At 43.4% G+C, this 14,884-nt stretch overlaps 8 protein-coding genes and 1 long non-coding RNA gene across 13 annotated transcripts in view; 1 reads left to right on the top strand and 8 right to left on the bottom strand.

Annotated features, from left to right (window-relative positions):
* LOC145700408 (small ribosomal subunit protein eS28-like) overlaps nt 1-12,289 on the bottom strand; it is a 30,217-nt gene extending 17,928 nt beyond the window's left edge. Inside the window, exons 1-3 of one of the 3 annotated variants that reach the window (XM_081777673.1) lie at nt 12,124-12,289; nt 11,931-12,058; nt 5,961-5,970 (exon numbers count right to left, since the gene is read on the bottom strand). In XM_081777673.1, coding sequence (XP_081633799.1) covers nt 11,936-12,058; nt 12,124-12,207 — 207 coding nt within the window. In that variant the 5' untranslated portion in view covers nt 12,208-12,289 and the 3' untranslated portion in view covers nt 5,961-5,970; nt 11,931-11,935. Of the gene's footprint in view, nt 1-5,960; nt 5,971-11,865; nt 12,059-12,123 lie in introns of those variants that run through there. The other 2 variants (XM_081777674.1, XM_081777672.1) reach the window with 2 other exon arrangements.
* On the bottom strand, nt 247-747 carry LOC145697990 (uncharacterized). The gene is made up of 2 exons (XM_081775196.1): nt 565-747; nt 247-520 (listed from the first exon to the last, which is right to left on the bottom strand). The coding sequence occupies exons 1-2, from the start codon at nt 720-722 to the stop codon at nt 247-249; spliced, it is 432 nt and encodes a 143-aa protein (XP_081631322.1). The 5' UTR covers nt 723-747.
* On the bottom strand, nt 779-3,110 carry LOC145700390 (exocyst complex component 2-like). The gene is made up of 7 exons (XM_081777652.1): nt 2,988-3,110; nt 2,874-2,941; nt 2,533-2,832; nt 1,732-2,486; nt 1,529-1,691; nt 1,222-1,473; nt 779-1,178 (listed from the first exon to the last, which is right to left on the bottom strand). The coding sequence occupies exons 1-7, from the start codon at nt 3,088-3,090 to the stop codon at nt 906-908; spliced, it is 1,914 nt and encodes a 637-aa protein (XP_081633778.1). The 5' UTR covers nt 3,091-3,110; the 3' UTR covers nt 779-905.
* Nucleotides 3,128-3,882, bottom strand: LOC145697989 (exocyst complex component 2-like). Its single transcript, XM_081775195.1, has 2 exons — nt 3,681-3,882; nt 3,128-3,636 (listed from the first exon to the last, which is right to left on the bottom strand). The coding sequence occupies exons 1-2, from the start codon at nt 3,880-3,882 to the stop codon at nt 3,143-3,145; spliced, it is 696 nt and encodes a 231-aa protein (XP_081631321.1). The 3' UTR covers nt 3,128-3,142.
* LOC145700410 (uncharacterized) lies at nt 4,434-4,880 on the top strand. The gene is made up of 2 exons (XR_014134204.1): nt 4,434-4,645; nt 4,694-4,880. It is a non-coding gene; the product is annotated as an uncharacterized LOC145700410 (long non-coding RNA).
* LOC145700406 (uncharacterized) lies at nt 4,880-5,970 on the bottom strand. 2 transcript variants are annotated; one of them, XM_081777670.1, is made up of 3 exons: nt 5,848-5,970; nt 5,717-5,794; nt 4,880-5,670 (listed from the first exon to the last, which is right to left on the bottom strand). In XM_081777670.1, exons 1-3 carry the CDS (start codon nt 5,929-5,931, stop codon nt 5,500-5,502), a joined length of 333 nt encoding a protein of 110 aa, XP_081633796.1. In that variant the 5' UTR covers nt 5,932-5,970; the 3' UTR covers nt 4,880-5,499. The 2 variants fall into 2 exon arrangements, with proteins under 2 accessions (XP_081633796.1, XP_081633797.1); XM_081777671.1 differs by having other exon boundaries at nt 5,717-5,791.
* LOC145700386 (uncharacterized) lies at nt 6,743-11,749 on the bottom strand. 2 transcript variants are annotated; one of them, XM_081777643.1, is made up of 10 exons: nt 11,282-11,749; nt 9,275-11,241; nt 8,967-9,208; nt 8,700-8,908; nt 8,492-8,645; nt 8,326-8,451; nt 8,040-8,154; nt 7,785-7,991; nt 7,357-7,516; nt 6,743-7,304 (listed from the first exon to the last, which is right to left on the bottom strand). In XM_081777643.1, exons 1-10 carry the CDS (start codon nt 11,722-11,724, stop codon nt 7,094-7,096), a joined length of 3,834 nt encoding a protein of 1,277 aa, XP_081633769.1. In that variant the 5' UTR covers nt 11,725-11,749; the 3' UTR covers nt 6,743-7,093. The 2 variants fall into 2 exon arrangements, with proteins under 2 accessions (XP_081633769.1, XP_081633770.1); XM_081777644.1 differs by lacking the exon at nt 8,326-8,451.
* On the bottom strand, nt 12,248-13,304 carry LOC145700399 (small ribosomal subunit protein eS4-like). Its single transcript, XM_081777662.1, has 4 exons — nt 13,152-13,304; nt 12,789-13,090; nt 12,472-12,737; nt 12,248-12,428 (listed from the first exon to the last, which is right to left on the bottom strand). Exons 1-4 carry the CDS (start codon nt 13,249-13,251, stop codon nt 12,320-12,322), a joined length of 777 nt encoding a protein of 258 aa, XP_081633788.1. The 5' UTR covers nt 13,252-13,304; the 3' UTR covers nt 12,248-12,319.
* A 2-nt stretch (nt 13,305-13,306) lies between these two features.
* On the bottom strand, nt 13,307-14,850 carry LOC145700395 (cyclin-dependent kinase 1-like). Its single transcript, XM_081777656.1, has 6 exons — nt 14,523-14,850; nt 14,338-14,480; nt 14,234-14,292; nt 13,989-14,183; nt 13,594-13,946; nt 13,307-13,549 (listed from the first exon to the last, which is right to left on the bottom strand). The coding sequence occupies exons 1-6, from the start codon at nt 14,714-14,716 to the stop codon at nt 13,432-13,434; spliced, it is 1,062 nt and encodes a 353-aa protein (XP_081633782.1). The 5' UTR covers nt 14,717-14,850; the 3' UTR covers nt 13,307-13,431.
* Between the last annotated feature and the right edge of the window lie 34 nt (nt 14,851-14,884).

The raw sequence follows: 14,884 nt of genomic DNA, 5'->3' as shown, positions 1-14,884 counted from the left end.
TCAAAGATAGAGCACGTGAAAAAGCACGTTCTCGAAGATATCAAAGGACGATATGATCCAACTCTTCGAGTTGAACAATGACTAAAATTCCAGTAACATTTGGTAAGAAAAAGACAGACAAAACGTTTCTATGAACACTTAGGTATGTCTTTACGTTACAAATATGTTGTATAATTTTTTCATCATACAATCCAATTTCGAATTTTCCGGATTATTATATAAATTGCCGTAATCAAAATAAAATTATCATTTCTCCGATTCTAATTTTACCTTATACTCGGAAACGTGGTAATATCTTAGTCGCTCCGCTTCCTCTAGCTCTCGAATCTTCCGCTGAATTCTGGTTTCCGCGGGACCGTCTGACGCTCGAACAGCTGTTTCATCAGAATTAACAGTACCATCGACATCGGGAGGAGGAGCTACTGTAGCTTTTCGAGCTTCATCGTACACTTCAAACGGCTTTTTCGACTTGTAATAAGGTCGATTTACTGGATTTGCGTTGTATCGCGCGTGAAAATGTCTAAAGAGCGATTAAAAATAGCTCTCGAGGTCAGTAACTCTTGCCTGTATTCTTTATCAGTCCAATCGATTTTGAACTTCTTTTCACCAAGTCCCATCTTTGAACCTGCGGATGATCCTTCATTTCTGTCCTCGGGCGCAAGTCTGCGGCAAGTTATTGAGTAGCATCTTTGAAACCGAAATCGAATCAGTTGCCCTGTCATGCACGGAATTTATTTTGTACTGAAAACTCTTTTTATTGAAGAACGAGAGCTTTAGGAATGACATGCGAGGAATCTTAGTACAGAAAGAAGGCTTGAGAATTAATTGAAAATTGCATGAAGGTAAGAATAAGCTGAACTAAATGAGGAAGAAATAGAGTACGAATAGGGTGAATAATAGCTAGTTTAGTTATCGCGAAGAGGCATAAGTTGAATACGCATTTGTTTTCTGAACGTTTGCATGATTTGCTCTTCAAGCTGCCGTTCTTCGTTTCCAGTGACGGGAGGGAGTAGCTTGAGGGCTTCTTCGAAGAGCTCTTTCGACCGAGGTGAGCTATAAAGAGCGGTGCATTCTTCAATAGCTCGAATTTCGATTCTGGCTTGTAGTCCTCCATGTGCTGAAAACTTGGACACTGATCCGAGTAGCCGGACGAATTCGTCACCAAGACCGTCGATAACCTTAGTTGATAAGAGTTGATTGGATTGTTTGTTAGTGGTATACCTTGGGAAGAACAGAAGCCAGTAACTTCTGCGAGACCGAATGAAGCTCGGCATGAACCGCTACTACTTCGATCAAACACAATTTCACGTAGGGACGAACTTGTGTCGGCCTGGGACACGCTCCCCAGTCAAACATACCCGCGTACATCCCAGGTTCAACCGCGCACACTATCGGATCTCGTCGCGTTTCGAGATATCCTTCGATCAGCCGATTGTCCAGCTCTGCAAATTTTCGCTGAACGGTGATGCAGACCTAAATATAGGATAATTTCCTTACTTTTATCTTTATGCAGTATGAAAAATGATACCTTTCTAGCGTCGGGGAAGCCGATCTTTGTAAGGGATTCTTCTATATGATTCATTTTGGTGATCCTAGAATGGATAGAATTCGAGAGGACTGTGACAAGCCGCATTGCACCGGATAGCCACATTTTCTTGAGGTTAGCCGGTGCTTCCATCGTCGCTAGTTGGCTATATACGGATAGTGAGGGAATCTATCTTCTGACATTACCTGAGAGTGACAGGAAACTGACAAAGTATAGAAGCTATCAGGCTACGAAGCTCCGTTTCCACTTGAATTCGATCGAAGATCACTTCTTCGTTGGGGAAGTTCTTCACAGGCTCCCGGACTAAGAGACAGAATTCATCAACCGCGGAGACGAAGAGTTTCGGAAGGTTAGTTCCCCCATCGGCCAGGAGTTCCCAATCTTCTTGATGCTTCAGACTCTTGATTTCCTCCAACAACTCTTCCATTAGCAATCGGATTGTTTGAACCCGGAAGTCGAAGCACAGCTCTTTTATATGATCGCTTCCGTAGATGCCCTTGTAATCGATCGCCCTGCAAATCTGAAGAAGTCGATTCATCGTCGCAGCATTCACCGCACTACAGCACGCTTCTGGCCAGATTCCGTATTCTCGCCTTTCTGCAGCTTCCGTCGCGTTTTTCGCCTGTAGAGTTTCGTGAAGGACCGCAGCGCGAATCATTGAAACTCCGTGGAGGATTTCATCGGAAAAGAGTCGCTTGACTTCTTTAGCATGAGTGCTAGCGAGCTGCTTCAGTTTCGAAGATTGAACGGCGTCATTAGAGATTAAGGTTCCATTGGAATATCGATTCCATAGCTTCCATAGATCCGGTAAGACGGATTTGAATAACGTTAATACTTCCTCAACGAATGCGGAGATACATTCGCGTCGGATAGATGTGGCTTCATTATTCCACGACTTTTGTGCTTTTTCCAACGAGGCAAAGTTTTTCGTACGCATCGACTGAAAATGGAAAATGTAGAAATTTAAAATTAGAGGTCGATTTTACCCTCAAACTGGTTTGTAAAGCATCCCAGGTCGGATCGCCCGTCGCGCCGAGTTCGATAAGTTGTCGGACAATCTGAGTCTGATTTTGAACAGACGACTCGAAGAGCTTTTCCTGTAGATGCGTCTGTAAACTGGAGACGGAGTTGTGTAATTCTTTCATCACTTTCTGGAAAGCGGGAACTTTTGTATCGCGGAAAAGAGAACGCACTTTGTCTACATCAGACACGACTTTCGAGAACTTGTCTACGTCCAAGATGTCGTCTTTTAGCTCGTTTACTCGACCGGGAAGAAAGAACAGAAGCTAGAAATTGTTTAAGCCTTGTATTTTTGTTCTAAAAGTACCTTGAAGCGCTGAAGAACCGCCAGGGTATTTCTGATTTTATCAGCCTTATCCTTTTGGGTCAGAACATCTTGAAGTCGCTTATTATAACCCTATTTATAAACGTTTGGAATTACCTTGGAATAGATTCTGGGAGTTGGATTCTGCCGATTTCAATAGCCTTAAAAGATTGTCCGTCATATCCGGTCGTTCTCCTCGTACAGAAGATTGCTTGCCCATTTGCCCGTGAATCGAGTTGAGTGCTTATTTTTAGATTATCATTTCAGTAATTTTACTGTCTATTTTTTCGGAAAAGAGAATCCGTTCCTTCGTGAACCTCGAAGAAGATCGGTAATGAATCTTTTATGTGCGTCATTGAGGCGGATTGCGCGGTAGTAGGTTGAGGAACGACCCCTCCTCGACTTGTCTGTGTCAAATTGACCAAGCCTTTCTTCAAATCGTTAAAACTGGTCGATTTGTGATGATGTAGCAGAAACCATGTTGGGGAAAATTGCTCGTTTCCTGGATCAGGACTTTGGCCGGGAAATAATCGAATGTGCTCTGTCTGAAGTGGCTTGTCTGCGATTTTCTTGAGCCCCAATGGATCCTGCGACGTCGGGCGGATCGAGCCGCGTTCTGACCTTGAAAAAGCCCCTGCACCGGGCGCCTCGTCTACCCAAACAGCCGATTGCTCCAGTGGACCGAGCGGGGTAGATTTGAGCGCTGTGAATTGAATTTGACACTTTCCAGGACCTCGTTTTGTGTGAACAACAACGCTTCCTCGCCCTTAGATAAATAGTGTCTTCCTTGATTTCAATTCAATAGATTACCCTCGCAATCAGCAGCTACGCGACAGATAATCTTCCTTTCACTTTGCCATTCCGCTGAGGATGAGCAATTCTTGCCACAGACGTAAACCGCCACGAGATCGGAAGGTGACTTGCCAAAGTTGTTCCCACGGATTGTCAACTTCGTGCCAGGCTTCGCCTCCTTCGGCGAGATTCCTGTCACGTCAGGGATTACGTCCGACATCTTAAAAGAGAAGACTCTCAGATTTTTGCTCATTTTTTAGTAGAAGAATAGAGGAAAACAAAAAAAAAGGATCCTCCAATTAGTGTTTTACGGGATCAAGCGCCTAAAAATAATGCTTAATCATCCGTATCCGATTCAGTAGTACTTTTGAAGAATTTAAGTCAATCTTGAGATAAAATTAACTGTCCCGGAGCCGACTTTTCTTGAATAAAATTTGAATTGAGAGGCTCTTTAAATATTTTCTCGCAATTCTTGATCTTGACTGAAGAAAGAACATCTGGTCGAATTCCGTCATAGGATTTTAAATACAAGTATTGTCACTTGGCGGCGCCACTGCTCATTGCCAATATAGCTGGCAGTTCACTCTCAACGCCATAAAACGAAAGAATTTTACGAAGATTTTAAAAATAATTTTACTTTTTTAGATTATTTGATTATCGAAAGATGAACAATGAGAGAAGCTCTTCTTTATATACAATAGGAAAGTTCGAAAGTTAAAAATAATTTTCCGCAAAAGAGCACTTTTAAATTTCCGTATGAAAGATCTTACTGATTCGATTTCCGTACGAGTGGGCACGCTTGGTTTCAAGACCGTTTATGAAGGAAAGAGAGACAGATTCTTCTCTTTTATTATAATCTACAAACCGGCAGAATAATTACTTGATTATAAAATATCTTTATTTTCAATCATTTCTCGTCACAGTTCGTCAAGCGGCACAAACTAACGCAAAGTGTGCGCGAATGTCTCTTGGTACCGTAATCGGTTAGACTTTCAGCATTCATTCATTTATTCAACGCAAGTTTTATTAAGAATTCGCCCCGATTGTCAGACCCACAGACCGTAAAATGAGGAGCTTCAACCTGCCAGCGCTGGACAAGACCGCGAGCAAAGGACACTCGCCTGGGGAAGACAATTTGATGATCATGGAATGAGTCAATTTGCCGTCTACTAAATGTTACTGCAGTTCGATTTATGAAAGAATACCAACGATTTACGATTTTGCGAAAGTCTTATTGTTTATTTTTCGGATTGTTGAGGCAGTAATTGGATAATTAAAAATTTTAACTTCTTGAGTTGAAATTCGTCTTCTTGAAATCGTGAATTTCGTCGACACTGGAACTATCTCTCGTACAGCAGGAAATTGAATCATCAAGGGAAACACATTGCAGAATGAATTGTCGATTTGTTACATTTGTTTTCATTAAACAATTGGTTTGGTAGATCAAGAAACTAAAGAAACAGAAACGGGTAAATTCTTTTTTATGGGATCACCAAGTTGACTTGTTGGTTGAAAAATACAGTCAGAAGGTTAAAGTTCAGATTTTTTGTTAAAAAAGATTATTTTGATATATCAGAAAGCAACAACCTTGGGTAATGACAGAAATACAGTAATAATAATATTAATATTAGCAAACTTTAAAGATTTTAAAGCAGAAATTCTTGAGATAAAGATGAGATTTGGAGATATTTCTTTCATTTTTGAACTAATAAAGGAGAAATTGTAATAGAAAATATTTTTTCTTCAAGTATTATTATTTACAATTTTAGGCAATAAAGTAAAGAGATTTTCATAAATCTTAAAATGTCTTGTTTGTAAAATTCTACAATTTTATCAATTATTTGTACGGCCGGGGAGGCATCATAGGTGGGGGCAAATTCATACCCATCCCCATGTTTGGGGGTGGTCCTGGAGGAAAAGGGGGACGACCACCCATCATTGGTGGTGCTCCTAACCCTGGCGGCATCCCATACGGCGGCTGGACAGGGTTGTAGACTGGACGAGGGGGCTAAGACAAAACAGATCAAGGACTCTCTCTGGAAGGCGTTGCTTACCATGGGAGTTGCTCGGGCTTGACTTGCGTTGCGAAATCGTGGATTTACGTGGATCTTTCTCATATTATTTTGCTGCTGCTAAAAGATCGATTAACTCAGTGCTTCACAATGAAGAATGCCGGCTTTCTTACCATGGCTGAAGCTGGCGGAAACGGCATAGGTGGGATATGCCCGCCAGGCATATTCATCGGCGGGCCCGGAGGCATGTGACCCATGTTGGGAGGTGGCACGCCGTAACGAATCACCGGCGGAGCGTTTTTCGGCAGTGGCGGATTTGTACGACTTGAGTTGTTGTGACGCTCGTTGTCGCGCTTGCGATTATTTCGGCGGTTTCTGTTCTCGTTGTCTGCCTTTTCTATCCTTTCCTGCACTTCTTTTGATACTTCCAGTTTATCAGGGATGTCTTTAGGGCTAGAAAAGAGGGGCTAGGGCATAAAAAATGCTCAGGAAATACCTTTTTGTTCGAATAGGCTCGCTTTCATCTTTCCGTTCGCTTTTGAATTTGGACTCTCGAACCTTTGCAGACCCATCGTCGGACAATTCGTCATCGTAGTCGAGCTCTTCTTCTTCGAGATCAACCGCGAGCTCATCTTTTGGTTCTGTATTCTTGGGGCTTTCAGTTTTGCTGCTTTGAGCTTTTTCCTCTTTCTCGACTGTTTCTTCTTTGTTCTCTTCCTTGTCTTCGAGGTCTAAATTGAAAAAAGTATTTACCGGTGTTACTCTGATATTATTTTTACCTAGCTCACTGTCGGAAAGATTATCCGCTCCATTCAGCTCATTTTCTAGCTCCGCGTCCGAGTCTTTGAGAAGATCATCATCGAGATCTTCATTTAGCAACAGAGCGTCCTCGTCATGCTCTTCCTCGTTGTCTAATTTTCCCTTCAAAAGATATTAAAATGAATTCAAAAGAAAGTTCTATACCTTTTTAGGCTCTAAAAGCTCATCGTCGAGTCCATCCCAAGATCTTTTTCTCTCCGACATTTACCAATCGAACTTGCCTGAATAGAGGGATGAAAAGAAATAGAGGAAATGTTTTTCGGAACTGTTATTTTACTCCATATTGCACACATGCGGTCCGGTACCATGAGATAAGTTAGAGAAAATATACAAGAAGAAGAAAGGAAAAATGAAATCATCATAATTGAAATTAGGTCAATAGAAGAATTGATGTTGATAAGAACAAACTGATAGGCGGATGTAATTATAATTTTTGAAATAGATACAAAACGGAACTTAGACAGTAGAAATATTTTCTAATACAGAATACAGAAATGATGAAAAGTGAAGGTAAAACTAAAAGTTGAATAAACATAAAAGTTATATAAGTTAACTAAAAAACTGAAACTGCCTTCATCCCTATAGTGAGGTGTGAAAGTATCACTTCCTCTTCGATCGAGGGGGCTTATTGGCGATCTTTTTATTCGGCTTCTTTTGCGCTGCTTTTGATCTTGAGCTAGGCGCGTTTGGTTTCTTCGAAGATTTACTAGAAGATGATTTTTCGGAGGAGTTCTTATCCTGCTCTTGGCTCTTGTTGTCTGCTTCGTTGGACTTTTCCCTGATTTTCTGCTTCTCTCCGTGTTGTCGAATTCTGAAGCGACATACACTCATTTTCCATTTTGGGCTTTTTGTGCTCTGATTACCTGTCAAGCTGAATCTTTGATTTACGTCGTTTGGTTTCAGTTACATCGGCGTCATAGTCGAACCCTTCGTTGGCTGAAATATCGGCTCCAGATGACACTGCCGAGGGCATCATCCTTCGTAAATGCTCATAGTGTGATGATCTGGGCGAGTCGAAGAATTCTAAATTACAAACTGAATCTACCATTCAGTCTTGAAGCTTCGTTGATTTTCAATAACTGTTTCTTTGAAGATAGGGCAGGTTTATTGGCGGTAAATGAAAAGCGTGTGTTAAAAATAGTGAGTGGAAAAAATCAAAGCGTGCATTTTATAAAATATCACCCTCTGATGCTTGATCTTTAAAATATTTGGCAAACGAGAATGCCTGAATTTCTAAAGAGGATGAATCTAAAAATGGTTAGATACCTCGCCCCCTGTTTCATTGACTTACCATCTGACTCTTCTGATTTAGGGGGATTCTGGGAAGACTGATTGATGATCTCGGAATTTGCTGTTATCTCGATTGAAGGCGAGGTTGCTGAAGGTTTGCTCTCAGGTTTTTCAGCTTTCGAATTTGAGGTTCTTGAGCTCTCGCTATTTGTCGAGTCGATTCGCAGCAAGACGTCAGCGTGGACTGGTTTCTGGAGATGCATCATGTCTAGTCATTTGGTAATCGTCAGGGAAATGAGGATTGGGGAAGCATTACCTAGATCTTTTGGCTCTCCTTGATCTCCGTTTTCAACTACAGTAGGGGTCGAGGACTCGGCTGATGATTGACGGACACGCTCGGTACTTCCACTTGAGTTCTTCCTAGCAGGCAGCTTAAGAGAGCTTTAACTGAAGTATGGAACGAAAATATGATTTTAGACAATTTTCGACGATTTACGCTAGGTTGATTCGCATTTGTTTCTGTATTTGTTAGCGAAGTTATAAAGTGTTATAAAGTTTATAATGGACATTTATGATGATTTACGACGGTTAATTCATTTAACCTCCAATGAGTCGGATGAAATACTCGACGATTTCTCCCTGGATCTAACTAGTTTCGGAATCCTTGAAAAGCCAGGTCTAGTTGAAAAAGCGCTTTCAGTGCTTTTGACCGCCCTTTCCTCCAAACTCTAATAATCAGAAAATATTGAATGATATTTCCTGACTTACCTCGATTCCGTTTTGATCGAGCAAATTACGCAGCGAGTCTATCTCTGCTCGTTGACTTCCGATCACAGCTACGTGTTCGTGGATTGTTTCCTTCGTCTCTGAGAGCATTTCTTTTAGATCGCTGATGGTTTCTTTCGTTTCTTTTGCCTGACTTCTGAACAGAAAAATCAATCAATTTCATCTTATCCTTAACAGTTTTGAAACTTACTCTTTTCGGTCCAACTGTCGCTCAAGCTCGCTCAATGCATCATCTTTGTAGTTCATCTCTCTCTTGTGTCTCGCTTCCATGTCTTGAAGCGCATCTTCCAGGAGAACAATCTTCTCTTGGATATCTCTATTGTTTTGGGCCTCTTGCTCGTGCTTGTCAATAAACTCGTTTTGCTGCTTCAGAAGTGTTTCTAGCTTCAGAATTCGATCCTAATGGCCCATTAGTAATGGGGATTGTTTTTTAACTGAAAAAAGAGAAAAGGCTTACCTGCAAGACGCGATTTTGATCAAACTTTTGAGTATTCTCAGAGAGCAACAAGTCTCGCTCAGCCTCCAACTCCTGAATCTTTGTTGCGTTTTCAATATTATCCGATGACGTAGACGACATCAGCACACGAACTTCTTCTTCTGACTTTTCGCACTGCGTCGTTTTCTCGATCAACTCGCTCTTTAGCTTTTTGTTGTGCTCTTCAACCCCAGTCAGATGCGTTTGGATCTCGACATTTCGCGCTAGAATGTTATTTTAATTCCAGAAGACAAGTCGAACACCAGATCAAATAAAAAAAGTCCCTTCACCTTCGAGCATATTAATTTTGTCGTGATAACTTGAAATACTTTTTTCCAAATTGGTCATCGCAATTTTTGAATGATTTGCCTTCAGTGTCACTGATTTCAACTCGGCTTCGAGCTCCTTGATTCTTTTCGATTGACTCTGATCACCAGGTTTAGCATCACCATTTGCAGTAGCAGCCGTTGAGTTTGATTCTGATTCTAGCAAAATCAATTGCTCCTCAAGTTCATCAATTTTACGGCTGTAGCTGATGTTGTCTTTGGATTTTTCTTCCAAGTTAGCTTCAAGTTCTTTGATTTTTTCCGCAGTTTTGTTGCTCTCAGCTGATTTTCCTTCCAAATTTTCTTGAAGCGATTTAACTTCGTTGGAGTATTTTTCGACATCAACTGATTTCGTATCGAGTTCAGATTCCAGATCATTGATTCGTTCTCTGAGGCAAATCAGTTCATTTGACATGTCAAGGATTTGCTGCTCTAGTTCTTCTTTTTCGATGATAGATGAAGTGTCGGCCTCTTTTGTCATGGAAGAGTCCATCGTTGGAATAGGAGAGGGGCTTGGGCTCGAGTGCTCACTTTTCATTTCGGAATCACGGTTTTCTTCCAGCTCTTCTTCCTTTTTCGGCTCCGGAGTACTTGCTTTAGGAGCGGGTGTTTGGGTAGGAGAGGGAGTTTTTGGCTTCAACTGGACTTTCATGATTTCTTCCGCCGCTGGTAACGCATCACGGACGAGCTTCCTAAAATCTTCCTCGAGCAAAAGATCGCCACTTTTATACATTGACGATTTTTTATTAGCGATTCTAAGTGGATCAACAAATCGACCACCCAGTTGCTGTAGAACGGGAATGAGTTGTCCGCGCACAGCTGGGAGCTGTAATACGGCAAGGAGAAGGATGTAGCTGGAGACGCATCGCTCGGAAATGTCGAGAAGATCGTCCGAATTCGGATTTTGCGAAAGGATATTGAGCAGGACGTGGAGGGAGTTAGCTTCGGGCGTTTCAGGAGAGTTGGACAATAAAGCGGCGATAGCACCAGGGGAACCATGTGACCAGGAAGCGAGTAAGAGCAAGATTGCAAGGCGAACGGGTCTCTGCAGTATTCTCGATGTCAAAATCGTAAATAAAGTCACGGATCGTTTGACAGAACCGTCTGAGTCTTGGTAAGGAAGCTTCACTGTGAGAAGCCATTCTTTGACTGAAGGATCGGTCAAGCAACGGGCGAGAATAGTGGCACTGAACCAGCAGCAGCTTGCGTCGCCGCCCATGAGAGCTACTAAAATATGTCTTCCCATGAGAGAGCCGAATGTTTTTGGTTGTGTCGTATCTCCAGCCGTCGCTTGAGAAATCCCAAAGACAAGTTCTTGTTGAGTTACTGCTGATCGTTGAATACATGCTCTTGTGAGTTCCCAGCCGGCCTGGCGCAAGGGAAAGCGTCGCTCAGAGTTTAGGGTTAGTGTTAGAGCAGCGAGACAGACTCCAGAATCGATAATTGATTGCGTTGAAGACTGCGAACAAACTCGGGAAAGATGAATCAAGCAGGACTCGACGACTTCGTCTGGGCATCCAGGAGAGCGAACAAGGTTGAGAACATGAGGCAAAAGACCGATTTGATCCATCGTTTGCACCATCGCTATCACATGATTAGCCGGAAGAGAAGGAGAAACAAAGACGGAAAATAGCTGAACCGAGGACGAAGCGATTGCACTTCTTCTTTTTCCCCAACGCTCGGGAGCGGCGAAGAGCGGAAGGAGCTTGTGCATGAACCCCATTTCTTTGAAAAATGACTGCGTGTTCGTATTTTCGTTCAACACCAGCCACATGAGTTGGAGGCAGTCTTGAACAACGACGCCGCCATCAGCCCAAGATTCAGATTCAAAAATGTGGATAAGCAGCTCGAATCCAGACTCAAAGGCGAAAAGAACTGGCAAGTCTTGATTATCCTCGCATAGTTCTGAGAAAAGTAGCACAGCTTCATTCCTGGGAATCGTTTTATAATAAGTTCTCGGATAAAACAAACCTGAGAATCTCTCGAGAATCCTGAAGAATACCAGTTAATTGTCCAATCGCAATTCCAGATGACACGGCTGCCAGTTGGACATCTTTCGGTACTCGTTGACAAGTATAAAGAAGCGTTCGCAAAAGAGGGAATCTAACAGAAAACTCCGTCTCGGGCAATAAACTGAACAGCGTCGTCAACACATCCGACTTGATGATGCTCTCGGCAGTGGAATCACCAACTCTCTCGCTTTCCGAGGCGCCAAGCAGCTCACAAAAGATGTTTAGAATAATGGAGATCTTGTTCAAGTCATTTTCGTTCGATAATCGCTGGACGAGAAAGGGAACAGAGGAAAGAACTTCTACCGGATTGTCGCGAGACTTCATCAAAAGCGCCGAGAGTCCTGACTGCATCGGGAGCGTGCCCGACTCCAGGCTCTGTAAGATTACGGCCACGTCTGTCATGGTTTATTTTTCGACGATTTCAACTCATCTGAATTCGCGCATCATTAAAAACTATCACCTCTATAGGAAGAAAACATGCGTCAAAGGATTTTAACTAGCTGAATCCTGCGAAATTTTAAAACTATTTGGAAACGAGACCGATTTTACTCCATTTTTGTTTATTTATCACACACAGCAGAACTGAGTAGACAAGAGTGGTGGAGCTGTCCACTTATCGGAGTCGTCGGGCTTCTCTTTCGGATTCGAGAAGGGTGAGGATGTCCCCCTCACGGACGGGTCCTTTGACGTTTCGGATGATGGATCGCTTGGTGTCATCGAGGAACTCGACCTTGACCTGAAAAGTGAAGTTTTAGAAAGCAACTCTACACATTTTTGGAAGTTTTGAAGTCGTCGACTTACCTGGGTACACTGACCTTGGGAACCAGTTCGGCCGAGAACGTCGGTGACCTTAGCAAGCTTGACTGGGGCGGCGGCCTTATCCATATCGATTAATTAAGAGTCCTTTGATCTAAAAGAGTGATCCTTTAATTTCTGGTTTTGGACAGTAGCCGCAGTTAAATCTTCACAAGTACAGTTTTACGCGCACAGGGACAAATTAACGGGCAAGTCGCTTCTCTCGCTCTTCAGCGATGGAGATTCTGATTCCCTTCTGTCGTGGGAGGGAGACGAGGGCCTGCTTTCCTCGGCCAATGACGAAGACGTTGCTAGAATGGAAAATAGGATCGTGACAAAGGAATTGAGTCTTACTCAAGTCGAGTGGCGAAGACGGCACCAGTGGCGTCCTTGATGTTGACGATATCGAAGGAACCAGGGTGTCGGTCTCGGGAGGCGATGACTCCAACACGACCCAAGTTATGACCGCCAGTGATCATGCAGAGGGATCCGGTGTCGAATCGGACGTGCTCGGTGATGGCACCAGACTCGATGTCAAGGATGACGGAGTCGTTGACCTTGATGTCGGGGTTGGGGTATCGGATGGTTCGGGCGTCGTGGGTGACGACGAATGGAACACCCTGCAGGGAAAATTTGAGTTAGTCTTCCTTGATTCTAAGGGTTGATCTTACCTTGGCAGCAACACCGATCTTGGTGATACGGCAGAGCTTGTACTTGCCCTCCTCGGGGGTGATTCGGTGGACAGCGAATCGGCCCTTGACGTCGTAGATCAATCGGAAGTGCTCGTTGGTTCGCTCCAAAGAGATGACGTCCATGAAACCAGCGGGGAAGTTGACATCGGTTCGGACCTTGCCGTCGACCTTGACTAATCGCTGCATAAGGATCTTCTTGACCTCTGCACCGGTGAGAGCGTAGTGCAATCGGTTACGGAGGAAAAGGATGAGGGGGAGGCACTCCCGCTGCTTGTGGGGTCCTAATCAAAAGATTAGTTCCGTGACAACTTCTGCCGAAAAAAGGCAAGGGCTATATCATACCCTGGGAAGGCTTGGGGGCGTAGACACCGGTAAGCTTGTCCAACATCCAGTGGTTGGGGGCATTCAGCCGCTTCAGATGCTTCTTCTGACCTCGGGTCATGATTTATTTGGTCCCTTTCAATCTGAAACGATTGATTTTGTTACAAAAAGGGGAGTAGAAAATGTTTGAGTTTAGTGGGGCAGGTGTGTGAATGACTGGAATGTCACAAAGTGTTTCAGTGTGAATGGGGAACGGTTTGAATACTTCTTTTCAATGGAGAAAAGGAAAGAACGAGGAAAGTTACTGTTCCATCGAATTGAGCGATGTGTTCAGGTTCAGCGCCCCTGTATTCGCGTCTGGTTTCGTGTAGTCGGGGACCACAGGGCATCGCATTGCCTGGTACATCTTTCGGTCCAAGCTGAAAAAGAGAAATCAGCTCATGAGCAGAGGAAAAGATCTTACTGTGGCTTGTCGAAGTATGGATGGTCAAAGGCCTTGCGCATGGACAATCGTTTCTTTGGATCGTAATGCAAGAACGACGTCATCAAGTCAAGTCCTTCTTTGCAAAGCTCGATGTTTTTGTTTTGCTCTTTCAGTCGATTCAGGATGCCGATCGGCGGAAACTGCGGGAACTCGACTTTGAAATCGGGCAAGTTTTCGACCTCGGGCCAGCAGTCTTTGCTCGGCGTTCCCAAAATGCGGAAGATTTTGAACATTTGATCGATTTCCGAATCGCCAGGGAAGAGGGCCTTGCATGTCGTCATTTCTGCGTAGATTGCGCCTAAGGACCAGACATCCACGGGCGTAGAGTAGTTCTAGAGCTCATTGAGTCGCCAGAAACAAGAATGAATGCCTACCTTTTGACCGAGAAGAATTTCCGGCGCTCTGTACCACATGGTGATGATTTCGTGGGTGTAGACGCGGACAGGAATGGAAACAGCGCGAGCGAGGCCAAAATCAGCAAGTTTGATGTTGCCAGATTCGTCGATCAGAAGATTTTGTGGCTTCAGATCACGATGGAGTATTCGACGACTATGGCAAAATGACAAGCCCTAATGAATGACTGTCAGAAAAGCGAGGAAGGGAGTGGTCTTTGACTTACACAAACAAGCTGAAACATGTATGATCGAACGAGTTTTTCGCGCATGCATTTTCCTCCGTCTGAAATTTGAAGTTAGAGTGGGAAGGGGAAAGGGGTTTATTTACTTTTGAGGGAGTCGAGATATTGCTTGAGATCCATGGGCATGAATTCGAACACGAGATAGATTTTCTCCTTTTCCACCAAAATCGTGATCAAGTCGACTATGTTCGGGTGCTTCAGTTCTTTGAGCAGGGAGATTTCGCGAACGCTAGAATTGCGTTGAAACAGCCCAAAACGATTTAAGTCTTACCTTGTCGGCGGAATTCCTTCTTCCTCGTCTCCCAGACGAAATTTTTTCATTGCAACAGTTTGTCCTGTTGGAAGGTATTTGCAGCGGTAGACGATGCCATATGTTCCTTCTCCGATCTTCTCGAGTTTCTTATAGTTGCTGATGTCGTTTATTTGTTTCTGCCGCTCAAGCGCCAGCTTGGTATCTTCGTCCATCCCGATTTCCTTTTTTAGGAAATCTTCTTAGGGAATTGAAGATTGACTCCTTCTCCTTTGCGATCTTGGCGAATACGCACGAATTTTTTTGTTCGCCAAGTTTGCCTCAAAATAAACCGTCTAAAAATAAGAAATTTTGTGAGAAAAAAGATCAATTTCATAAAATTG

Source organism: Oikopleura dioica, chromosome 2 (genome assembly GCF_907165135.1).
Source record: "Oikopleura dioica chromosome 2, OKI2018_I68_1.0, whole genome shotgun sequence".
Lineage (NCBI taxonomy): Eukaryota > Metazoa > Chordata > Appendicularia > Copelata > Oikopleuridae > Oikopleura > Oikopleura dioica.
The sequence above is the reverse complement of the archived record's forward strand: the minus strand, read 5'-3'. Positions and strand labels throughout refer to the sequence as shown.